We start from the raw sequence: 27,150 nt of genomic DNA on the forward strand, positions 1-27,150 counted from the left end.
TAAAATGACATCAGAAGCAGAGCTATATACTTGTAGTTTATACTGTAAAATGCTGTTTAAAACGGGGGGGTAGGAAGAGGGGAGAGAGAACTACTCTTCAGGAAGCTTATATTTAAGACTTGGAGGGTGCCATATGAGGTTACAGATTTTCTCTAGTAAGAAATCAGGTATAGGTGAAAAAAGTCAGTTAATCAAGCTTCTAAATGCAAGAAAATCAATTGTGCAACCGTCAGCTAAATGAGAAGGAGATCTGTACGTAAAAGATTGCAGAATGCACTTTTGTGACCTGAGCAAAGTGAGAAGCAGCATAAAGCATTTGTGAGCATTTAATAAAATTTGGGAAGCAACTAGATACTGTAACTTCTCTTTACTACTGAAGAAAATGACAATGAGGAAGGAAGTGCAGCAGAAATCTTGAACATTACCACTATTATGCAAAAAAAAACCATGCTGTTAACTGTTTTCCCCTTAGTGACTGGGTAGACGTGCCCTCAGATGGAAAACTTATGATACTTGTGACTCCCTACTACCAGAAATCACATGAGACAATCAAGGAAGAAAATCACAATAGCTATATTTATATCTAGCACTGAACTTCTCAGAAATACTGTGCCTTGATTCAAATTTCTTGTTGGCATTAGTAAAAATATTACATGTCAGATTGTTTCAGCAGATCAATTATCACAATTGACAACATTTTATTAGTGCATATTGAACTTCTAAATGTTTTGGATGCAAGACGTCCCTGTGAAAATGTTCTTTACAGAAGGCAGAAGGCCAGATCTGGGAAAAGAATCAAGCCTGGCTTGTCTGTCGTACAGTTTAAACAAATATTTTTCATCTGGTCTGCATATTATATGCTTTTGTACAAATTTAGCATCTGTTTGTACCTGCATATTTTAACTTAAGGGCTTTCATTATTTTTTTTAAACTTCAAAGCCATAAACATGTATATTTATACCACAGCATTGTACACTGGTTGTAAAGCTCTGAATTAAGTCATTTTGTGCTTTAGTTTTGATTAGAATGATACAATTAGAACCTGTTATTCTACCAACTAATTACTTGTAGAATGTGACATCTGAAGAATACTACAAGATTACAAATTTAGGAATGAACAGAGAATGTGTTCTGTTTATACTATTCCCTCGTCTTCAGTCAAATCATTGTCATGGAGATGGATTAATACTGGGCCACTTTCTGTCCTCATCAAAATCTTTATCACAAAAATGAGAAATAAGAATTTTAATGTTTCATGTACCAATAAGAATTTTAATAGTATGCCTTGACCTTCTTGATACTCTATCATTTGATTGGCTGACTGGACTCCATCTCCCCGGTTCATCATATGGTTATGCTCATTTCTGGGAAACACTTTTTTGATGAACCTTTTCTAGATGCCTTCCTAGATTGTATATTTTATGAATCCAACTAAATAAAAAACTAATTCTGTTCTCTATTTAAATCTCAAATCCTAAATACAGTTGTGTGAGAGAAGAAAACAGACAGAAATACATATATATGCATGTCTTCAAAGAGGAAAAGGAAGGGATTTAGGAGAAAATGGAAAGGAGTGGGAAAAATATTATATATATTTAGTTCTACCTGTGAAAATCATTTAGAAAGCCAAATTTTAACCACTAAGTATGTGTGAGTACTTGTTGCACTCCTGCTAACAAATCAGCAATAAAAAACTAGGTTGACAAGAACCTTAGAAATGTCTAACATAGATTGACAAATAGATCAAAAAGAGAACTGTGCTATCCTCTGGTAAGGCTTGAAACTAGCTTATCATTATAAAACCTATTTTAAAATACATCCAACCGCAGCAACTTCACCAAAAGCAAACTGCTCCATGACAGATAGATGGATAGACAGATAATTCTGTACATAAAGTACTCATTTGCATGTGAATTAACCCAATTTCTAGTTACAAATAGAGACTTTGCAAGTGCAAAGAGAGCACTAACAAATTGCACCAGCAAAGCTGCCCACAGTTGAAAATATAGGTGTTACATTTTTGCACTTGTTTGATTTTAATATATTTTCCACTCCATTGGAGTTTAAAATGAGGAAGACAAGTCAAACAACATCTATACGATAACATTCTTAACAGATAGAAATATATATTATCTGCTGTCCATAATCCTGCCTTCTGTATTTGCCATCACTTCACATAACATGCCTGCTCTTCCCAGGTACCAATAATTCCATTATATTTGACTATTAGAAAAATGTTCCCCCCCCACCCCCCCCGATGCTTGTTGGATTTAATATTGGAAAAAGCTTTTCATTTACCCCAAATAAATACCTCTGTTTTTCACTACTTGCTGTAATGTTTAAAGTAAATAAGTTCTTGTCCAGCTACCACGACTGAATTCATTCAGTTGCCAGAACAAAGGCATTGTATGGAGGTTTACAACAGGGTTTTTTCTGTTTTCTTTTAAAGAATCTTCCTTGTTACTGCAGTGTGCTTGCTAGTTGTGTAAGCAGCCAAATAATGTGCAAATGCTAAAAATGTGCATACTTATTTTACAGAAGAAATGAAGGAGGAATATGACACTATGGGGCCTGAAGCCACAATTCAGACCACTGGAAACAATGGTACAGGTAAGACAAATGGAGCATTTGAACATCCTTTTTGTTCCACATTATTTAGAATTAGCTGGACATGAAGGGAAGAAGTGACTAAATTTTTTTTTTTCCATTTTCATATGAACAACTGAGAAATGTTTAAATAATTGTCCTATTTTTTTTCCATGTTTGATTACAAACTTGATTTTCAATTAAAAATCAGTCTCTCTTTCTCACACGCCCTCCCCGAACATGCCTCAACCCCCGGTTTATTTTAACTGCATCCCGTTGTATGCTAATACAATGTTTTCCCAGTAAGGGTGACTATACTAATGTTTAAAGTCACTGGGCCAAGATACAGTAGTCTTTTAATGAGAGAGACTGTACAAAGAACTTGATAATGAGGATGGGGTGCACCCTTCATGGCAGCCCCAGATTCACATGGCGCACAGAGTAAGCTACTTCAGAGACTGACAACATCTCTTCAGAAAGATATGCATAAACCTCCAACATACATACACAGACACCACACACTTTAAATGCATATTTATGAGATTTTTTTGTTTGTTTCTTTCTGGCTAATCTTCTTTTCTTGTCACTTTCCACATCTTTCTTTCTCCAATTCTTAGCAATTTTTTTTGTGGAAAAAGAAAGGCAACAGAAATATTTGATAGGCATCATTTCTGGGCCATCTTTTTTCACCTGGTAGCTGAGAAAGTCAGCTAAGGGTTCTGTTACTATTTTTTTTAAGTCCAATAAGTTCTGAAGCTTAACTGTGGCTAGGTACAGACATTCAAAAAGCCCAGGGCAGAATCAGTCTCAGTTGCACGGTGTTCTGAAAGCAGCGTAGTTTAGATCAGCAGTAAACAAAACATACATTTTCCCTTTGGTGAGGAGGGAGGCAAATCTTAGGCCAGGTTCTGCCATTTTTATACCAGTTTATATGTGCTTAATTTCTGTTCTGTTATGGGTATACACTGGTTTCTGATTACTTATACCAGTAAAAGTATAATGTCTGTACCTGGCCTGTGTTTTTTTCCAAGAGTCAGAAGGCCCTTTCCTATCCTTGGCATAGCTGATTTCCATGCATTACCCCATGTTCATCTTCTACTCTGCTATAATTACTATTTCAGATGTTGCACATAGTCCTTCCCATCTACACCCTTAAATTTGTAGATGTTTTCCAGGACAGATAAATCGCTATGCATCACAGAATATTAGATTCATAGGGTGCTTGCAGAAGTGCAGGAAGGCACTTGCGATCACGCTGTAACTTTTGCGCTTTACACAAAGCGCTAAAAGTTACAGCACAATCAAACAGAATAGCCATTTGGCATTATATGGTGGGGCTCAGAGGCTTCCTCCACTGTCCAAGAACAGGAGGAAGGGTTGTTATCGCACACCTCCCAGCATGCTCTGTAGGCTTCGGGGGCAGTTGGAGACTGCTGAGAGTAGCTGAAGGGGCTAGCCGTAGCCAAGCAGCCCACCTGTCTGGGTCTGCAGTGGCTGACCCTGCCTCTGGGCTGTCAGTGTTGGCCTCTCATCCCTGCTTCCTACTTCTGGTCAACCGGGAGCCATAACCTGGCCAGGGGGAGGGAAGGGGGATGGTGTCTCTCCCTGCAGTGCCCCCAGAACCAGGGGAGCTGGCAGCCAGCCTGGGCACACTCGGGCGGGGGGGGGAGAGGGGAGGGAGGGGAGAGTCTCTCCCACTGCTTACCCCTCCAGGACAAGGAGAGTGATCAGCACGGTTGGGTGTGTTGCGGTGGAGAGACCCCTCCTCCCACAGGAGGTCCAAGGTGGCTGTTGGCTCCCCTGTTCCTGGGCATATTTTGGGGAGAGATCCCTTCCCCTGCCACAGCTTGTCCAGCTGGGCTGATCGCTCCTCTGGTCTTGGAGCAAACAGGGGAAGAGACCCCTCTTCCCACAGTATGCCTGGCTGGGCCGCTGGCTCCCCTGGTCCCAGGGACATTTCAGGGAGAGATGCCATACCCCCTTACCTCCCTCTAGCCAGGCTGTGGCTCTCAGCTGGAGGGAGGAGGTGGGGCTGGGATTAGTGGCTGTTATCTACAGCCTGGAGGCGGGGCTGGTCCAGCACTCGGGCAGACAGAGGAGGCAAGCACAAAGGTGTGAGGATTGAGAGATTCTGGACAAAAGCACTTGGGATGTGGGCAAAATCTCCTAAAAGTAACCCACACTGTCAACCTGTACAGAGTACTAAGGCTCTGCCCTAGAGCACCTTCATCTGATAACTCATCAGATGAGATAAATTTTCATGCAATTGACCAATTTAAAAGCACTTTGCAGCCATGAACGTTTGTTACGTTACAGGTGTAGAGTGCTTTCAGGGGCCTCATCATGTGAAAAATATAATCTCTTTACGCACTCATAGGTAGTACTCTTTAGAAATGTTATTACAAAGGTAGTACTCAAATGTTAAAAGGATTTTATTACTCACATATCCCTAATGCTTGTAACACCCACATAAAGCCTACAACGTTCTTATTAAATAACAGAAGAAATCTATTTCCTAATTCTTGAGAGAGAAACTAATGAAAAACTAAAATCATATCAGTGATTTTTTTATACCTTAGATTTATGTATGAAAAGATAATGAGTAGAATAGAACAGAAGCACAATTTATCATTATACATATTCTTATTAATGTTGCTATACAGAGCTGGAAACACGCGTATTCTAAATTCATTTGGTTTTGCAACAGATGTTAATAAAGTGGCAACTCATACTTGATACTTGGAGCAATAAGACCTGAAAATTTTCAGATCTCTAATTCAGAAAAAGGGCTTGGTATTTATCTGAATTACCATTACCAGAGTATTTGATAGCCCCTGTCAGACCTTGTGACTTCCTTTCCACACATTTTTCTTCCCATGACAGGCCTTGACTCTTTCCTACTTGCTGTAGTCTACTTGAGAGGGAATCTTGTGGCTTTGCTAGCCCCCTCCTTTCTGTTGTGTCATGGTCTCATCCACCTGATTCCTATTTTGGCCTCATGACTCCTCTTCAGAATAGAGGTATTGCAAGAAGCTGTCAGCTGACAGCTCTGTGAACAAAATTCTGCTCTTCATCCATACCAAAAGTTCTCCTCCTGGAAACTGGTAAGAAATCACCTGGTGGGAGTACTCAGGATGTCCATTCCCCTTCCTTATTTTTGTACAGCAACAGCCATCTATTCCTATCACTCTTCCATTTAAAAGTTACTGAGGAGCTTATATGAAGAATACTAAAACCCCCATAGTAGACAGCTGAGTAGGTGTCACAGACCAGAGGAGATGATGCCACAGGGGTTTTCACAGGAATAGAGAAAAGAAAAAAACTACATATAAAGGGCTCTGTTGGAGCACCAACTTATTTTCAGGCACCTCAGAAAAACTGTGGGCTAGAGGGGAAAGCCCTTTACTAACCAGATTATTTGGGCTGTCCTCCAGTAATAACAGGAATATCCTTTTTATTCACCCATGTTTCTGTTGTTGGTATCAGTAAACCCAACCGCACTAGAAAATGAGCTGTAAAGCTTTTGGGGGTATAACTTTTTTTCTATACTGATCTGAAATACATTTAGCCAGACTACACTGAGCAAGTCAGATACTGATTAATTCCTGCCCCCCAAACCATCTTGCTTCTTAAGGTATTATACTTTTTGAATCAGAACTGCATATGTTTTGGCCTGGAATATTCAGTCCAGCTAATCATGCCCCTTTTCAAATTAGGGTGATTAAGGGGTGCTGTAGTTTTAAACAAATTCAGCACAATTTCCTGAGGTAGACAGGGCCAAAGAGTGCTCCCCATGTCTACTGTGGAGTGAGTTCACTTCTTGGTTGAGTTCCTCAGCTGAAGTCAGGACAGCAACACTGATTCTAGTTCCCAGTATTAGTATCATTCCTAATAGTATACTCTCTGCAAGTCTCCTTCAGAAATCAGTATCTATTCCATACTCACGCCAGACATCTACTGCGTTCTCTGAGTGACTTGCTGGAGTAAGAAGAAACAAGGGCTAAGTAGGATTATATTGTATTCTGACAATTTATCAGTTAAACACTATGTCCAATAACGTATTTTATTTTGTTTGTAGAAATTTGTTTCACCTACAGTTTAGGCATATTTGCATAATGGCTACATTTCCACCCAAACTGACACTGTGACAGTACCAGTGAATCTCTTTATAAAGAGTGATGTCATGGGGTTTAGTAAATTGAACCATCTGATAAGCTGAACATTTTTGTTAATCTTTTTCACTTTGAACGAGAGATGCCAGCTGACAGCCTGGAACAACAACAGTCTTTATCCTAGCACAGATACAGCAGAGTCAGCACCGATGTGAACTTCCCCAAACTGTCCTGTTCATGTACTTTCAGCCCTAACATCAAGAGAGCAGAGGGTGGGTCAGTCTCTGTGCTGTTTGAGACCTGGCCCTTTCTGCTAAGACTGTTGATAAGAGTGCCAACTAGTGCCAGTTGTGAGGATTATTCTTGTGATGTGGACAGCTTTCCACTGGGAGCCAGGCTGACTCTGCGAGCTCATTTCAACACCCCCAAACAACTGTCTCATGATAGTGCTTTGTGGCTGCTTCCAGTTGAGCTAGTGATTTAGCTCTGTACCCCGTTGCTAATTCCCTGAGCCGTCCATTCCCCTAGCTGAATGTTTTTAAGTACTTTCAGTATGAAATAATGTGCCTTCAATTAATAGAATTGGCTGTTGTGCAAAAATATCTAGTCAAAGTATTTCCAGTCAGGGGACTTTTCAGTGAGACTCAATGCTTCTACAGAGGCACTTTTGAAAAACATATCCTGTCAGTAATGCTGTTGTTCGAGGAGATTCTGCTAAATGCTTTCTCCAAGCATAGATTTGAAAGTCTCATTTTCAGGACTGTCTGCTGACTCAGTTTCCATCAGTGCATTCCTTCAACTGGCCAACAACTAGTTTCTAATGTAGTAGTCAACTCTCTACTTCAGGTTTGGAAAAGGTGAGGGTAACCCCCAGCTCCCAAAAGGGTCAGCTAAACCCATGACAGTCCTTCTGTGAATGCCCTTTATAGCCAGGTACAGACATTATCCTTTTACTGGTATAAGTGATTGGAAACTGGTCTATACCCATAACAGAACAGAAGCTCAGCACACACAGACTGGTTTAAAAGTGGCAGAACCTGGTCTAGGATTTTCCCTCCCCACCAAAGAATTGTTCACTACCAGTCTAAACTACACTGCTTACAGAAAACCCCATAACTTAGATCGATTTCACTGCAGGGTTTTTGAATGTCTGTATCTAGCCTATATATCAAAAAGACTAGATGTATTAGCATAACTAGGGTGGAGTTACTGGGTCAGCAGGCCTGAGCATCATCACGGGGCAGGAAAAATAGTAGCTGCCACTTCAGCTGCACAATCTTACCAGCACCATGGCGCAAGCTGGAAGTCCCTACTGCCCCAGGTGTCCTGCTGCTCCAGGTGCCTGGCTGCCTTGTTATGCCTCTGGATAAATCACATTTGGAGATCACCATGGATTAGCTAGGAAGGTCACTGCTGAGTTATGCAAAATGCTTCTAGTTCCTGAAGGCTAAGCATGCTAACCCTTGAATGTTCACTTTCGTAGAAGACCATACTTTCTAACCAAAGTCTTTCATATGGTAAAACTAACCACAGAGCTGTAGTAGAAGCAAGCAAAAATAGTGACTGTTTTTTAGGAATAAATTCCATGTATTATCTCATTAACATAGAAATTAAAAACCCAGAAAGCTCTTTATTACCTTATTATTCTCCTGTTATAAAAGCCCTCCCTCCCCAACAACATTTTTCATGTAAGTCTACTAGAAAACTGAAAAATATGAAAAATAAGCCTTAGGTTAGGTGTTTTTCATATGATTTAAAGAAGGAGAAAACTTACAGAAGAGAAGAAAACAGAAGTAAAACTTGGCAGGGCAGAAGGATAGGCCGTTTTCAGACTGTAATCTGTGTGTACCAATGAGGGCCTGTCACTTCCTGGCTAATGAAGCCTGTGGTTTTATTAGCTGTGTTTGCGATTAGGGGCAGCTATCTTCACCTCACAGTAAGAGTTCCCACAAGAAATAACTGGTCTTCCAAGCATTTCTCTCTCTCATGCTCTTTCATATACACTTTAAAGATACTAAATGCCTCCAAAGAGAGTTTTCCTTAATTGATTTTATTTTAGTATGACACTCCATATCAGCCTTTGCTATTGAAAACACCTCTACTCTCCAGGCCCTAGTACAGTGACTTAAGATAAGACTTATTTGGGGAGGTCACCTATTGTACATCTTTGTAAAGTGCTTGACTCAGGGAACAGAGAGTGGAAACTATCTGCAATTTCAGCCCACAAGGAATCCATGAACGTGGCTTTATAGATGGAAAACAAGAGCGCAGGGAGAAGTATGCCTTTCCCCACAGACTTGTTATGAAAACCTTAATGATAATCATGTGATTTTGTTTAGTAATGCCAGGTGATTTTCCAGTGATTTTTTGAATGCTTAGTAGTAATACATAGCAGTAATACATCTTGTAAGAGACTAGCTAGCACATGGCAAACTGTTGCTATGTATGTTAATCTTTAATATTATGGTCCTGTAATTGTGTTTCAGCTAAGCACCTGTCAGTTTTTCTACTAAATTCCCATGTTTTTAGGGCTTTATAACTTAGACATAAACATTTACTCCAGCTCCTGGATTCCTTGTATATGCACAGAGGCCAAATAATCCACAGACATGAGAACACCAGTTTGTAATATCACCTTTTACAGCCCATTAGAATAGCCTCTAAACTTGCTACTCGGCCAAGTTTGTAGAACCTAGCATGGACGCTACTGGTACCTCAGCCCTACCACGAGCAGTTGGAATAAATGTATCCGAGTTCAAATACTGCAGTTAATTCCAAACTCCCCAGGCTCAGAACTGCTGAGAGTCAGGTCCTTTCTCTGTTCCTCACAAAACTGGAGGTAAAGGCTGAAAGGTTTCCCCTACAAGAGCTGTCCTACCACTTCCTGTTCTTGTTCAAATACCCTCTCTCTTGCCTTCATTAGCAGATAACACAGGTTCTGGAGCTGGGGAAAAAATTTAATCTGGCAATCGCTGCAGGATTGAACCCCTTGCTTCTTTGCAGGAAGAGAGAAGAGAACTAGGCGCTCAGCAACTCCAAGAGCCTGGGGCATAAGTAAGCCCAGCACAGGAACATAATATCTTCTTTGAAAGTTTCTAAATATGCATTTGCTCAGAGTACTGGAAATATTAAAGTATATTTGATAATTAAGAAGAATGTACAAGTTTCTAAAATATGAACAATGCATCAGGCTTTAATTGGCTGTCTCATATATAGAAAACTGAAAGAGATGATAGAGGCCAATAGTTTTAGAACTCATTTGAATTGGCCTGCATACAAAAAGGTAAAATTCTGGCTTTTCCACCCCAGAAACGTGGAGGTCACCAGATGCAACAGCTGGGAAAGGGGCAAAGATTTAAGGAAACTGCAGCTCTCCCCTGTTTCAGAGAGTCTTGAGAGAGACAGGTGAAGGTGGGGCAGGGCAAAAACTGTAAAGGAATGTGCATTCAGCAGGGCTGGTGCATCCACCAGAATGATAGAGATCACTAGCCTACTTCCCCAGAAAAGGTCCATAACATCAAATCTAGGGTAGGAGTTATGAAATGGTGTTGTTGCCATTCCACTGCTGGGGACAGAGGAATGAAGTACCCAACTCCCTGATACCTGCCTAATCACCTCAATGCACAAATGGGGCTTTTAGAGATTGTCTATAAGAGAGCAACAACAGCAGCAGAAATTCTAAACAAAATTAGTATTAAAATATTGAGGATTTGAACTCACAAACTTGAGGTATTTAGAATGGGAACTGTTATTCACTTTAGTACCTAACCACTAAATAGGCATTTTTCTGTATCTGGATACTGACACTTATACAAATTACCACAACAGTTCGAAGTTTTGGACACAGTGGAAGGAGTGAAAGCTGGGGTTTCAGATCTAACTGAATGTTTCAGATGTGCTGTGATAAAGACATACCCAAATCAGAACTTGACATTTTCTGTGTGTAAATATAATTATGTACAAGCAACCACCATTTTATTATATTTCTGCCACAACATGAAAATGGTGGCATAAAGAACAGTCACTGAATAAAAACACATACGTTCTGGTTTTTTGCACTCCAAATTCTTGTCTTCCCTCCAGAAAAGCATGCCCTCCTCACCAAACCATTCCTTCTTTAAAAATATAGATAGGGATTATTTTTTATATTAAAGAGAAATGACAAAAGGAGCCATTGAAAGATGGTAGGGAGGAAGAACAACATTTTGTTATCTTATATCTTCCAAAACCTACTGTAACAACAACAACAACAATAATAATATCCCTTGCTATATATGTAAGATAAGATACAAATTCTACCATGTGGTCACTATTGTTGAACAGAAGTAATAATGAATTGTCTAGATACATAAAAAAATCATAATGGATTCTTGTTCCATATCCCTCTTTTCTTCCATATAAAATGTCAAAACTCCATGGAAATGTGTATAGTAACTTTATATAAATAACTTCGCCCTTCATTTGAACTGAAAATGTCTCCATGTTTAAGGTCTACAGACTTTTTTAGAAGATACTTCATTGATGTGGCTAGGCTTTTTGCAATAAAACCCCTATTGAAGTGACTAAAGCAACATATGACATTTAGAAAGTTTCTCTTTTGATATATAAGAATAGGCATGTTTGTGTCAAGTGATGGAGGAGAGAATCATTTTATGTTGAATGTGTGATGCTTGCATAGCTGAATATGTTTTTATCAGTAATGTATCAAACCAACACCTCACATTCAAACTCCTTCCTTTAACATGGCAGTTAATGTTCTTTTGTATTCATCAGCCATGTTGTACAGAGGTGTTTTGTCTACAATATCACTGAAGTGCATTAGTGAATATCTGAGAAAACTGCCACTGCAGCTCTGCCTAAAACATATATGTTGCATGGATGCAGAGGATTTCTTTCAATAGCATAATCAACCCAACACTTTTTATGGTCCAATTTTTTCTTTATCTTAGGTGATTTAATCCAATGTTAACCCTGATTCATACTGAGAACTCCACTGTGTTTTATGGCTTGTTCTCAGTAGTTCACACATCAATGAAAATATGCTGTAGAGTCATAGGAACTGAACATTCGAATTGGCTAGAACAGGAGGCAGCAACCTCCAGCCCACAGACTGGATCCAGCTGTGGAGACTTTTGATCAACCCCATGGACATGGGCTTGAGTGGCATTGCGCAGAAGGGGGCTTTAGGAGCAGTTACGTTTCCCGTGCTGGTTTAGGGAAAAGCAGCAGCAAGAGGTATGGGGAAAAGCAATAGTGGTAAGGGCCTTCCCATGCCAGGAGTGGGTACTTTCCCCTTGCTGCTGCAGGGAAAAGAAGCAATGGTGAAGAAAAGTGGCAGTGGCAGTGCTTTTCCCATGCTGGCACAGAGAAAACTTGCAGTTTCCCCCATGACAGTGGTGGAGAAAAGTGACAACAAGGTCTGGGTTCTAGCTCCTGCCATCCCACCTCTTACCCAAACTAGATCAAATTGGCCCACAGCCTTAAAAGGTTGTTGACTGCCGGGCTGGGGCAATGAGAGCATATCCTTCATCTGCAAATGATATAAAGACAGGGATATAAATGATTGTTGACCTCATAGCTAGCAAACAAAGCTCTGCTAAACTATTAGCTTTCACTCAGGAAGTTTTTCTCGTAAAAAGTGAATCTTTAAGGGGGAGGTTGGCAACTTTGATAAACACAATAATGTATAATTTTTCTTCATTATCTATTCTGTGCAACTAAAATATGGTCAAATTGTACTGTAAAACAAAGAGAAATGTTTGTGTGGTTGCCCCCGGTATGTCATTTGGCACATAGAGCGCCCATTACATCTTTTGCCTGCAACTCTCACTTTTCATTCTTGTAGAAAATTGAGGCAACACTCCTAACTAGTTCAAAGACACAATTAATTTGATTTTTATGCCAGTCATAGTCACATTGCACTGATATAATTCTTTTGGGTCAGATTCTTTTCTTCCACTGGCTTTATACTGATGGGGCACGGCCTTACAAGCGGGAATGTACGTTCCCCAGGGACAAATAGCATTGGCACATATTTGTGCTGCAACTTGTCCCCCAGAAAACACCCCTGCACATGTATACTGGCATGCAGCAAGTTGCCTTGGGCGGGGTAGGAAAGGCTGGGGCCAGCACCTGAGCTGGCCCCAGCAGCCATACCTGGGATCCTGGAGGCCTTCTGGGGCTGCAGCAGCAGTGATTCGGGTACATAGCCTGGCCAGCAGCTGGAGCATGGCACTGGCTGGCCAGGCTTTGGTTTCAGATGGTGCATGCTGTTGTCATGTGTGTTGCCTTGCATTTTTCTGGCACTTTTTTTACATCAGGAAATCCTGATGTAAAAAAACCCCAACCATGCTGCAAATTGGCAGCATGGCAAAAGCATGCATATGCAGCACTTACATTTGGAGTGTGGCAAACTGCACATGCACACTAGTCTGGATGCATCCATGAAGCTCTATTGATTTTCATGGAGTTACTCCTTACGTACATTGATTTAAAAAATCAGCATAATCATGCCTATTCTACTTTTTTACTGTTCCATGAAAAGTAAGGTATTTGATAATTTTGTCTCATTTTCTGATACACCTTAGGTAAAACAAATTTAAAACGCAATTGATCATAAACTATTCTTTTAATTTATGGTCATTTAATAATAACTATCTAAAATTCACTCCTACCAAATTACTCTGCCAGGACTCCTTTATTGAAAAAAAATCTGAGGAAGAAAATGAACTGTTTCTCTGTTTTCCAGTGTAGTTGCATTAATATTTTTCTATAATGTCCAAGACTTTGCAAGGTCTTTCCTGTATGCAATAGTCAGGTGTTTGGAGGAGAAATGTATATTTTTAGCAATAGGTTGTTCTGTGATTGAGAACATATTATGCTTTGTGGACACTGTATGGACAGTAAAAAAATAGATTTTAATTTTACAAAATGAAGGAAAACTCCAGCACAGATTGTAAAAGTAGTTTTAGGCTGTGGATCCCAGTTCGGTCTAGAAACATGTGGTTCTATTTGTTAAACAGTACAGAGCAACACATTTTTAAATGTATTTTCCTGTTGTAATTTACTCAAAGATTAATTTTCCAAGAAGAAACATAAGGGTGCAATTATGAATTTTAAAGAATGCCACATTTTGTTCTTGTATCTACCGCAAAAAAATGGCAAAAGACAAGATAACTTTCAAAGATTAATTAGTCACATGCTTCCCTGCTCACAAGTTCTGTTAAAAGCTAAACACCTCATACCAGATACAGTGCATGCTCAGGACTCAGTGGGAACTGCGTATGAAAAGCAGAATGGGTTCCTAAGGTCTCGGTCCTATAAGTTTCTCTGAGTATGTGGATTTCTGTATCCGTACACAGAACTATTGACTTGCTGAGGATTCCTTGTGGGTACAGGATTCTACCCTGGGAGAATCATTTTCATGACTGATATCTAATAGATTTTTCCTGCTCCCCTGATTCATGCATGGTCACACTGATATAAACTGGCCCAATCTTGCTCCCATTAAAACCAATGACTAAGGTCTCATTGATTTTATTAGGACCTGGAGCAAGCCCAGTGAGAGTCAGGGCCACTCTAGAATTAGGCTGTTCTAGAAACTATAGACTTGTTGCTCCAGTCCCAGGGTCAGCACTTCTGGCAAACAACCATATAAATTTACCCAGGCTCACAGAGAAGATGCACTGAAAACCACTTCTTTTTCCCTTCCCCCAACTTTAGTTAAGAATGCAAATTGCACGTCGGACTTTGAGGAATATTTTGCCAAAAGGAAACTGGAGGAAGGAGATGGGCATGCAGTCAGCATAGCGGAGTACCTACAGCGCAGTGACACAGCCATTATTTACCCAGAAGCCCCTGAGGAACTGTCTCGCCTTGGCACTCCAGAGGCCAATGGGCAAGAAGAAAATGGTGAGGCTGTAATTCATTTTTAGCCACTATCCTGACCTCTTGCAGCTGTTGCAATAATAAATGCACTACATGCCTGGGTGTTTACCTTAAAAATTGAAGAACAGCTGCAGAGGCATGGAATTTCATCAGCAAAGACTAGAACTGTAATTTTAGCATATTGTGATTTTTTAGTCAGCAAATTCATATTATTTTAGGTGAAATAAAGAGCAGGAACAATTAAAGCTTAATTTAAAAAGGAGAAATGCTGTCACTGTAGTTCTAAATTTCAGAAGTATTCAATTTGTATATAAGAAATTTAGGATTACTGACCCATAACTCTCTTACTTCTTAAGAAATAATTGAAAAAGTGTCCATAAGAATAATTGGGCTGGTGTCATATTCATAACAGGCCAGAAATGCAATGCAAATTGTTGATCGATTAAGAAAAATATTTCTTAGTTTTTCACCTAAGACATCAAAAAGGCTCAAGTAAGATCTTTAATTAATTTTCTAGCACAGTATGAAATGATTCATACAAGTTTGTCCTGGGTGTGTAAGGGGAATAGTGTATTCTGAGGCTAGTTTGAAATGATGGCACTCTAGTGTAGCAGATTGCAGTGATTCCTGTCATACCATCCTGGGCAATAAGCCCATTAGCTGCCATTGATTTACTGACCTTTTGGCCTGCTTCTCTCTCTCTTGTCTCTCGGTTACAGACCTGCCACCTGGAACTCCAGATGCTTTTGCCCAACTGCTGACCTGCCCCTACTGCGACCGGGGGTACAAGCGTTTGACATCATTGAAGGAGCACATCAAGTACCGCCATGAGAAGAACGAGGAGAACTTTTCTTGCCCTCTCTGTAGCTACACGTTTGCCTACCGCACCCAGCTCGAGCGGCATATGGTGACACACAAGCCAGGGACAGATCAGGTGGGGGGTTGGTTTTAAGTGATTTCTTTCTATAATAACCCCTTAGAGAAACGATATTGCTTTGATTGGCAATCATTATTAATTTTTCATGGCATTTTGAAGATGCAGATCTTTTAATGGTAATAGCTTTAATTGAGGTCTAAATGATTTTTTGATGGTCTCTTCTAATATGATTTAATAGTCTTATGTTCACGATCGAATGAGTGTGTTAATTTCTAATTTAGAAATTTTATTTGCACTTTAACTTGACTTTAGTTTCGTTTTTATGTTCCTCAAAAAGTGAATGAAACTGTAGCATTTTAATTATACATTATTAAACATCTCAGCAATTTTAATTCCATTTTTCACCTAGTTTTACTTTGCAATTTTTTTGCAAATAGGATCTCAAAGACATAGTAAAAGATCTACTAATATTTTTCTTTCATTCCTTTTTGAATACCCTTTCAATCACATCAAATTACATATATTTTGCATTATAGTTTGTAAAATATGAAAATGTAATTTTAGAGTAAATCTTTCTATAAAATGTGCAGGATATACGTTATGAGTGTATTGGTAACATATACACATATTAGGATTTTACCATCCTGATGATTGATAAATCCCAGCAGTATATGTTATAAATCAAAATACTTGTCTTTTGATATGATGCATGTAATGTTATAGTATTACTGCTTTGCATTATTTTGTGCATTTTGCTATTACATTTAAGCAAATGCTGTGTCTTTTGAACAGGTGAATGAAGCTTTCTTTTATTCAAAAGGGCTGTGTCACAAAGCTCCTACATATTAGAGAAAAAAACTATTTCTGTACTCCCTAGAGACTTATCTGAAAACCACTGTTATGGAGTGTTGTAACGGAAACTCAAACGGTGTCTCTTAAACTTAAATAAGTGGATATGTGCATCAAATTATATAGGCCTTATACTATATTTATTTTTCTTAAACAACTGAAAATGAACTGTGTTTCTCTTGAAAGGCTTTCCTCAGCATAAGGTAAACTCTGATAGGCAAACATACATCTTCTAATCATGCAATTTTACAATTAGCATTTTTAAGAAAACTATCTCTTGCTTGATCTTAAATCAATATAAATTATTCTGGTATGATTTCCCATCTTGCTTCTCTTTTTAGGGTTTTCTGGGAGGGAAACATATTTTCTGATTCCTAATTTTTTAAGCCAGGCACAACCTGAGGTATTTTTTCCCCCTTTTGCTTCATATCACTAAAAACACTGGGGAAAATGCCTAGATATTTATCCAACATAACTGCCTTAAATTTCACATGCAAGAGTGTGATTGTGTTGGCGCATTATGAATGGTAGCTTTGGTGTTGAAAAGTCCCCTCATTTGCTCATGGCATTTACAATTAGTAAATTAAAATGATTGTATCATATTAACAGTGGCACAACTAAAGTTTATAGTAGTCCTCTGAGGGCCATGGGGGGAGACAAAACAGCTGTTGCTGTTTGTTTATGCAACTCAGCAACATATGAGCGCTGGTCCCTCAATGGCGCTCGGCGGGCTGGGCTCTGCTTGATCTTTGAAGGTTGCTGCTGTTTGAACAAACCTCCCTGTGTCCCATGTAACACCATCTGTCTCACTAGGAATGTGGGAAGATTCAGCACACCCTAGCAGTTGTCATACCGTTTCTGTGCTGTCTTTTTTTGCAATAGGCTTTTGTGTCATTGCTGCTTGAAAAAAGCTGACCTCCTACCTTGAGCATCCAGAGTGGATGACTGTATTTTTTTTTTCAGAATTCAAAGTCACAGTGCTTTTCTCACTTGTTCAAAAAGGTCATCTGTGTTTGATTATATCTTTATGCTGCTTTTAACTTGTCCTTTCAGCCAACTTTTCTCTTGTTTTGCCCCTACTCCTTAGCACAGCACTAGGAAAAAAAACCCACCATAAGAAAGGTAGCTAAGTCTTTCCTGCTGCTCTGTGCTAAAAAATTTCCAGCAGCTACAGCTTCATGCTGAAAATACTGTCTCTTGTATTTGATAATGATATGTAACACCAGTAAAGGAAGAGTTTCTGTATTTTTTACTCACACAGTAAATAGGATTTTTAAACAAGAGGAGTTCCACATGTTTAGAAGCTGCTAGAAATATTAAGAGGCACAAATCTTTTTACAAAAGAGTTTCTCTCCTCATAAGATACCTTAAAGCAACGCATTCCTGATGGTAGATTTAGGAAATAATTCTAACGCAAACATCAAATGCCCATGTGAAAGCACTTCTGCATTTGTTTCGGTTTACTGCCAACCTTTTGATTTTTATTGCAACGGTGATGAGACAGATAACTGTACATGCAGTTCTTTCAGTTTGCCTGATAAATACAGAGCAACATTCATTTTGATTTTGGTTATAAACTAAAACTTCTTGGTTTCTAGTCCATAAAATTCATGTCAGCATCTTTTCTCTCTCAGCACCAAATGCTGACCCAAGGAGCAGGCAATCGCAAGTTCAAATGTACTGAGTGTGGAAAGGCCTTCAAATATAAACACCATCTGAAGGAACACCTGCGAATTCACAGTGGTGAGTAGCAGAGGTGCTGGTGTGCTCATTTGCATTTTGTTTAATTAGCTGAGTTTTAAAGATTGCTTAAAATTTACACAGTTCTGCTTGTAGCATCTTAGAGCTACTAAGGTATTCCATAAAGGATATCTGAGTCATCCTCATTTATCATGCTGTTAATCACATGGGCTTGCTGTAAGATTTTGAAAGAGTAATGCTTGTTAGCAAAAAAGGACATCAGAATTGGTTTATTAGCCTGTTTGAGTTCATAGGAATTCACAGCTCTTGGTTTAGTTGGCTCATAGGTGGGCCAAATATTTTTAATAAAGGAACCCCCCCATTTTGAAAACCAATGAATTATGAATCAAATCCATGGGATAACGGACAGATGAGAAATATCTTATGTTAGGCTGTGAGTTAAGGAACTTTCTTTTTCTTTCTTTCTTCCTTTCTTCCTTTCCTTCTTTCTTCCTTCCTTTCTACAGCTTGACCCAACTTCAGATCTGCACAAGCAAAACTGTATGTCCACACAAAGTCCCATTGAGCCCTGCACAGGAATGAACCTGTGTGGATGTAGTGACAGGATCAGGGCTCAGTTTCTTCTCTTGTGCCATCCTGAGAGCCTTTTGGAGATGGCTGAATTGAATTTGGGCTTTATGGATTTGATTTCACTACTTTAGCTAAAGAATCACCTACCTGTGACATTGATTACTATTTTACAGCTATTCCAGTGGCTTTTCAGACAGTGTATTGCTAAATGGGAAACTTTTATTCAGAATTGGCCTCAGAACTGCTAAGATCAAGGCCTTCGGCCTATAGTACAATCAGCACCTTAAACACTCATCATTTGCTGGCCTAGGAGACCACAGTAACAGTATCATCTAAACTTAGAACACACATGAAAAATGAGTTTCAGTTCTTTTCTCTGTACGTAGATCACATAGAGCTCTGCATAGCCTAAATCCCCCATGAACACATGCCTTTACCAGCATACCCAATGCCATTAAAACACTAACTCCGTGGCTATCCATAGCACAGGACTCTGTGGCTATCTAAGACAGAAAAGGAACTAGATGGGGTTTCTCCCATTTGGAACAGATTCTCAGGAAGCCAGGGGTCATGCTGTGAATAAGAAGATACTGCAGAAGCTATATGGGGAGTAATTCAGCCATATGCATAGAAATGTTATTTCTCTCCCTAATAATCAGCGGCAACATAGATAATCTGTTTTGTGAGTAAGACATACTATCTTATATGGACAAAATAAATAAATAATAATTAATGTTTGGTTTTAATTATCATTTTAGGTGAAAAACCATACGAGTGTCCAAACTGCAAGAAACGTTTCTCCCATTCTGGCTCCTACAGTTCACACATCAGCAGCAAGAAATGTATTGGCTTAATCTCTGTAAATGGTAGAATGAGAAACAATATCAAGACGGGTTCTTCTCCTAATTCTGTATCTTCCTCTCCTACTAATTCAGCCATTACACAGCTAAGAAACAAGCTGGAGAATGGCAAACCACTTAGTATGTCTGAACAAACAGGCTTACTAAAAATTAAAACAGAACCACTAGATTTTAATGAATACAAGGTTCTTATGGCCTCACATGGGTTTAGTGGCGCTAGTCCTTTTATGAATGGTGGACTCGGAGCAACTAGTCCCTTAGGAGTTCATGCTTCTGCTCAAAGTCCAATGCAGCACTTAGGTGTAGGGATGGAAGCACCACTACTTGGGTTTCCTGCAGTAGGCAGTAATTTAAGTGAAGTGCAGAAGGTCCTACAGATTGTGGACAACACGGTTTCTAGGCAGAAAATGGACTGCAAAGCTGAAGAGATCTCAAAGCTGAAAGGTTATCACATGAAGGACTCATGCCCTCAAGCAGAGGAACAAGGAGTTACCTCCCCTGGTATTCCACCTGTGGGTCTTCCAGTAGTGAGTCATAATGGTGCCACTAAAAGTATTATCGACTATACATTAGAAAAAGTCAATGAAGCCAAAGCTTGTCTCCAGAGCTTGACCACAGACTCAAGGAGGCAGCTCAATAATATTAAAAAAGAGAAGCTGCGAACTCTAATCGATCTGGTTACTGAAGATAAGATGATAGAGAACCATAATGTATCCACTCCATTTTCATGCCAGTTCTGTAAAGAAAGCTTTCCTGGTCCCATTCCCCTGCATCAGCATGAGCGTTACCTGTGTAAGATGAATGAAGAAATCAAGGCAGTCCTTCAACCTCATGAAAACATGGTTCCCAACAAACCTGGAGTGTTTGTTGATAAGCAAGCTCTCTTGCTGTCATCAGTACTTTCTGAGAAAGGAATGACTAGCCCCATCAACCCATACAAGGACCACATGTCTGTACTTAAGGCATATTATGCTATGAATATGGAACCCAACTCTGATGAACTACTGAAAATTTCCATTGCCGTTGGCCTTCCTCAGGAATTTGTGAAGGAATGGTTTGAACAAAGAAAAGTCTACCAGTATTCAAGTTCCAGGTCACCATCACTGGAAAGGACCAGTGCCAAGGTGGCGCTGGCTGCCACCAACAATACTCCCACTAAGGACTCTTTGTCAGCCAGATCTCCAATAAAGCCTGTGGACTCTATAACTTCACCATCTATAGCTGAACTCCATAACAGTGTTACTAATTGTGATACTCCTCTCAGGCTAACAAAACCTCCTCATTTTACCAATATTAAACCTGTTGATAAATTGGACCACTCAAGGAGCAATACTCCTTCTCCTTTAAATCTCTCTTCCACATCTTCTAAAAACTCCCATAGTAGTTCTTACACTCCAAACAGTTTCTCTTCTGAGGAGCTTCAGGCTGAGCCTTTGGACTTGTCTCTACCAAAACAAATGAAGGAACCCAAAAGTATTATAGCCACAAAGAACAAAACAAAATCTAGTAGTGTAAATTTAGACCACAACAGTGTTTCTTCATCATCTGAAAACTCAGATGAGCCCCTGAACTTGACTTTTATCAAGAAGGAGTTTTCTAATTCAAATAATCTGGATAAAAGCACTAACCCAGTATTCAGTATGAACCCATTTAGTGCCAAACCTTTATATACAACACTTCCACCACAAAGCGCATTTCCCCCAGCTACTTTTATGCCACCAGTCCAGACCAGTATTCCTGGGCTGCGACCATACCCAGGACTAGATCAAATGAGCTTCCTACCACATATGGCCTATACTTATCCAACTGGAGCAGCTACTTTTGCTGACATGCAGCAAAGGAGAAAGTACCAGCGGAAACAAGGATTTCAGGTAAATAATCATAATTGGTTTATTTCAGAAGGCTGCAGGTCAGTAACTTGTGCCTCATCCTTTTATATAAAAAAGTCAGTAAAGGTACATTAAACATTTCCAGCCAAAGATTTATTTTAGCTTGAATTAAAAAAAAAATAGTGATCTAGACTAGTAAATGGCCTAGCCTAGGAACCCTTTGTAAGCTCATTTATGCAAATAGAAGAGATACAAGCATACTTGAACAAATTTAATGTTTATTTTTAATTCTATTAAGGTCATGTAATTGTATAAAAGTGACAAAGTCCCCTCCAACAGAAAATGCTGCTGGAGTGGGGAGAAAAGCTCCATTAGGTTTTCTTCACAGAGATCCACTACATTACAGGTACTCCTCACTTAACGTCGTTCCGGTTTACGTTGTTTTGTTATTATGTTGCTGATCTATTAGAGAACATATGAGTTTAAAGTCACCCAATGTTCGGTTATAACATTGTTTGGCCACCACCTGCTAGTAGGTAACTATTGTCACGTAATTGGATTCGCTTAACATTGTTTTGCCTAAAGTCACATTTTTCAAGAAAGTAACCATGACACTAAGCGAGGAGTACCTGTACCATGTTGTGGAAATAGGATTTGAACTCTTGAAGGTCCAAGGCTCACAGGGATTCCCAAAAATTTGGCAGGTAAAGCCAAGGTCATCTGAGCAGAGTCCCTGTGGCTCCAAAAGGAGCCTGCTAAAATTCTTGAAGGCTTCCTGCACCCTGACTCTTGGAATGCTTTTCCCAGTAGACTCTTACACCCACAGCAGCTCCCACAGCATACAGGAGGGCTCCAGATTTCTGACTACAAAGCCAGAGAACGGGTGATATGCCTGTATATCTAAGTATATGCCTATCCTTGGCATATTTCTTCCTTTCCTGAGATCCCACTCTCCATGCCTAGCAAGGGAGACTTCTAGAAGGTCCAGGTGTGGAAAGAAGTGGTCTGTGGCACCAGCAGAACCCCTCTCCCACTTTTGTGTATGAGATTCCTTCCATGTATATATTTAGGATATGTGATCTGGGTCAGCCTCTGTTAGTAGCAACCTCTGTTTCTTTCCCAGGTGAGCTCCAATAGAAATCACTTAAGGAGTGTAGGATATAATTGCTTATGTGCAATTAGATTGCTTATGTGCAACAAAGAATTGACTGCATAAACTGCACAGCATTAGAGTTATTCACAGTGTAAAAAAAGGGGCAGAAGAGGGTCTGTGTGCGCGTGCATGTGTGTATGTGTATTTGTATTCAAATATAATGTACACAGTTTAGTTCACTGAGATTAACTGATTATGGATGAATAATTTTTTACATTTGTGGACATTCCCATATGACCTATTATGCTCCATTAGTAATTTTACTGACTAGTAAATGTTTTATAGTTTCAAATGTGAAAATCAGGTATGGTTTAACGTTACAGGCTGTAATCCCTCTTTGCACAATAGGAGCATAAATAGCACTGCACCTCCATAACAGCTGTTCCACTATTCCAATTTACAGTACATCTGCCCTCTTTGTAAATGTATTTAAGCCTATTTAATCTTCTCTAATATTAATTAGTATGAACCTAGTCTAAGAAAACTGAACTGTGTGATAGCAAATGGAAATGTATGTTATCATGCAAGTTTGCACTCTCTTTGGATCAAGACAAAATAAATATCAAGAAATTTAATAATTTACTGATCCACATTCATTATTGCTTAATGCTGAAGGCTGTTTTAACATAGATAGAACATTGATAAAAAGTGTTATTAATATTCCCTATTTCAAATTACAAAATTAAATATAAAAATATAGCTTGAGGCCTTTAGTCAGGAGACATACATTTAAATGGATTGCATAATAATAACATTTTGTACCTAAATATAAAATTCAATTAAAACCTTTCTACAGATATGGGATATAGCCAAGGTTCAGTGTTTTGAAAAGAAGGATCTTTAGCTGTTGTTATATTTATTTCTTTGGAAATATAAAGATACCTTTTATGATCTTTAAAATGGAGCCTTTAAGTGGAGTCTTCCTAAAAAGATTACCTGCTCCCTGAAAATACCTATATCATGAATATTTTCTACTTAGATGAATTACGTGAATTCTTCTTTCAAAGTAACTAAAGGGAGACCAAGATTTCCAAGCTAGCTGAGGTTCCATAGAAGAAAAAATTCTTTAACAGCAGAGACCAACCAGTCTTGCAAGCTTTTTCAGCTTGGCACTGATATTATTGCCAAGAGTACATCCTGAGCCAGTGGGACTGGTTGTGATGGTAAGAGCTATGTTCAATAGGGTTAGCAGGTCAGGTCCTTCTTGAATACTATTTTAGGTCTTACAGAATAGATCTTTGTAGGAAGTTGAGATGCTGTGAAATGTCAGAGGGAACCAGTTTTACATAAATAATTTTGTTACATCGCAGGGAGAATTGCTCGATGGAACACCAGACTACATGTCAGGCCTAGATGATATGACAGACTCTGACTCCTGTCTGTCCAGAAAGAAGATCAAGAAGACAGAAAGTGGCATGTATGCATGTGACTTATGTGACAAGACATTCCAGAAAAGCAGTTCCCTTCTGCGACACAAATATGAGCACACAGGTATGAATGACTTAAATGCGTAGTTAGAGTTTCATTGCATGCTGTACATTTCATAATATTTAACGAGTACATTTGTGCAACATAAGATGCAGCATATGCTGAGACTTTAAACAGGGAAGAAATAATGTGTTTTGCTTAGCTTAGTTTGACTTTTTTCTTTACTTGTTTATCTGTTGTTTGGGGGTATTTTTGTTTGTTTTGTTGTGTGATGATATTTTTTGGCTCATGAAAAAAGAAAATATACAAACTTTGAGCTGAATCCTGCCAAATGTTGAGTGTCCTCAACTTGCACCAAAAGAATTAAAAATGAAGGGTGCTCAGCACCTTGCAGCCTGAGTCCTTATATTAACATATTTCACATGAGACAGGCCCAATTGCAGGGTAAGGAGTGAAACTTCATGTAATAAAAACCTAGTGTGATGAGCAATTCTTGATTCTTACTTGGGATCTGAACCCGAAACTTTGAAAACAATAGACAAACTTCCATTGATTTCAGTGGTATATGATCTATTTTGTTTTCCTGGAAAATAAGCAAGCCACTCCTAGCGACCTAAAAAAGAGAGAAGGTTATATTTAATTTTTCACTTCTGTAATTTTTCATTTCCAAAGATCATACTATAATTTTTCATTTCCGAAGACAGGGAATATAAGGTGATTCTGAAAAAGGGGGTTGGGATTAGTGCCAAATAGCAGCCAAAAATATAAAACTGTACAAAAAGGCTGGACCAGGAAGTAGAAAGCCCAAGAGCCAGATGTTGATTCAATAAGTTTTGGAAAGGGAGAAAAACATGACTAGGGCTAAACATGACTATTATCCAAACAATAATAGAGATTTCCAGTTACATCTCCCTGCTCCCTCTGTGTATGTGTGTACGCATGTGCACGCACACACATGCATGCACGCACACACACACGCATGCAACATTAATTTTGGGAAGCACTACTATGAATATTTACAATTTTACCACCTTCTTTCCCAGGTGCCTTGATAAATAGTAAAATAGTGAATGTTATATTTAAAATAAAATATTACAGCTATGAATGAACACTTTAGAGCCCTATTTTTGGCTCCTTGCATACACAGGGGAAATTTATGGATCAGTTTCACTTGCGTGCCATTTCGAAGGTTTTCTTCCCAACTACATTAGTTAGTGACTGCTTTTCTTCACAATGAAAGCTGATTACAATTACAATTTAGAAAACTATCCATCTTGTTCTCCGGCCATCCTTTGCACTCTTCTTGGGTGATACACCTCATACCATGTGGGCAGGTAGTTTAATCTAGTACTGGTAAACACTGGAGACTGGTACAGGTAACATTGGTGTGATCCTGTGTGCCAATTATTATTTTCCTAGATCAGGAGGACTCATAGTAAAGACATTAAGTACTGTGGTGGTAGCAGCCTAGTTTTACAGTAGTCTCTAAGTCTACACAGATACCTCTGGTAATCTACTTAAAGGTGGCATGTGAACTGAAAAGGCATTTGAACAGATAAGCAATTAATATTTCAGAAAACTTTCATGATAGTGTTCAATCTCAGTTATAGATAGGCTAATATTTGAAAATAATCTACTGTTTGTCATGGACAATTAGTAATTGAGGAACGGATTGTGTTTTTATAATCTTCTCTGCTTTATTTTTCCTCCTTACATTTTTCTTCTAATTTTTGGACTATGCAGGAAAATAAAAAGGAAGTTAAAATGCATGTGGGATTAGGAAAGAAAATTAAAGGCAACATTTCGAACTAGTTTAGTTAGTTCATTGATGAAATGTGCCTCCCATTGCATTATTCAGATCAAATTGTTTATTCAGTAGAAGAAGCTTTGAATGCTTTACATCCCAGCACCTTTCCTCTCCTGAATGATTTTATTACAGCCATCTGCAAACATTATGGTTTACTACACTACTACTGTAAAGCTCTTATGTTAGAACTGGCCTTCATATATATCGGGATCTGGACATATGGTTGAATCCCATAAAGTTGGTAGTCCATAAGGTTGACAGACATATGGTTGAAAGGCTGAAAATTTGACAAGCTGAAATGTGTGCAATCACCTTGATTTGCAAAATAAACTGCATTTGCAAAAGCAAAAACATGTTCCAGTCTTTAAGAAAGAGACTCTAATGCCTAAAAAAATCAGCCAACCAAAGGATACACACTTTTCTCCTTTTTGTCTTTTCTGTTGTTCTTGACTTTTCAACAATATGTCTGTCAGTTTTATAAGATTCAGCCTTATAAACCAGAATGTATATATGGTGTGGTATTTAATACAGTAGAATTACAGTATAAGCTCTAGTAGCATTTAGAGAGAGGAGAAGGATGTTCTGTGGCAAAAGCACAGGAGCTGAAGCTAAGTGATCTGTGTTCTGCTCTGCTTTGCTACAGACTTCCTCTGTGAATTTCAGCAAATTATTTAATCTCTCTCATTTTCCCTTAACTCTGAAATAGGGAGAAATGATACTGGCTTACCTCTCAAGGGTGTTGTGAATCTTAATTCAAGCACACTGAAATCCTCAAATGGAAGTTGCAATATAAAGTGCAAAGTAGTATTAGGACTGTGTTTTATTTTATGGAACTTCCAAACATCATGCTATAGAGGTATGTGGGAACTCTGAAGGCCTTGTTTAGACAAGGTTTGATAATTCATTCACAGCCTTTGAGAGGTATAATGTATTAGGGCTTTATTTTAAAGATCTACCATTGATGAAGTTTACAATCACTGAGTTTATTTTTAAAAGCTAATACTTTATTGGGTTGTTTTTTCCTTTTGTGCAATTACTAAATCTTATATGGATTTCAAATTAATTTGATAGCTTTGGAACAAGCTATAAGTACAGAGCTGCTAATGTATTTTTAATATGTATGAGAAATTTCAATCTGTGTTCAGTGCAAGGAACTTTAAACTGCAAATAACTTCAACTTCTGGATCCTTATTAGATTACAAAAATTTCAAAATGTTGTAAACATTTTCACGAAATATATTAATTACCATTTTGTTTTCCATTTGTAATCATTTTCCCCTCTTAGTATTTTGCGTTGACACATCAGGAATATATATTATCCATTGATACTGTTGTGTCTGTTCTTTCTACCTATGTCAAAAATCTGTGAATTGACAGGCCTCTGCTCCAGGATCCACAACCAGAGTTTGAACAATGCCAGTCAGATATAGAAAGCTGAAGTTTGGTCTACAAAATTCACTGCTCAGAGATTGACTCTAGCAATTTGTAGGG

At 38.8% G+C, this 27,150-nt stretch overlaps 1 protein-coding gene and 1 long non-coding RNA gene across 7 annotated transcripts in view; one reads left to right on the forward strand and one right to left on the reverse strand.

The window, feature by feature from the left end:
- ZEB2 (zinc finger E-box binding homeobox 2) overlaps nucleotides 1–27,150 on the forward strand; it is a 134,823-nt gene that overhangs the window by 96,676 nt on the left and 10,997 nt on the right. For 4 of the 5 annotated variants that reach the window (XM_025201254.1, XM_025201253.1, XM_025201255.1 and 1 more), the window contains 6 exons: nucleotides 2,539–2,610; nucleotides 14,421–14,609; nucleotides 15,305–15,519; nucleotides 17,946–18,054; nucleotides 19,341–21,313; nucleotides 23,735–23,915. In XM_025201254.1, the coding sequence (XP_025057039.1) occupies nucleotides 2,539–2,610; nucleotides 14,421–14,609; nucleotides 15,305–15,519; nucleotides 17,946–18,054; nucleotides 19,341–21,313; nucleotides 23,735–23,915 (2,739 nt within the window). The remainder of the gene's footprint in view (nucleotides 1–2,538; nucleotides 2,611–14,420; nucleotides 14,610–15,304; nucleotides 15,520–17,945; nucleotides 18,055–19,340; nucleotides 21,314–23,734; nucleotides 23,916–27,150) is intronic. The other variant, XM_014518830.2, reaches the window with a different exon arrangement.
- Nucleotides 1–27,150, reverse strand: part of LOC112549887 — a 155,376-nt gene that overhangs the window by 64,896 nt on the left and 63,330 nt on the right. Inside the window, exon 4 of one of the 2 annotated variants that reach the window (XR_003093491.1) lies at nucleotides 23,929–24,465. The exons of the other annotated variant lie outside the window; for it this stretch is intronic. This is a non-coding gene — a long non-coding RNA (uncharacterized LOC112549887). Of the gene's footprint in view, nucleotides 1–23,928; nucleotides 24,466–27,150 lie in introns of those variants that run through there. 2 annotated transcript variants of the gene reach the window in all.

Source organism: Alligator sinensis, unplaced genomic scaffold (assembly GCF_000455745.1).
Source record: "Alligator sinensis unplaced genomic scaffold, ASM45574v1 scaffold693_1, whole genome shotgun sequence".
Lineage (NCBI taxonomy): Eukaryota > Metazoa > Chordata > Crocodylia > Alligatoridae > Alligator > Alligator sinensis.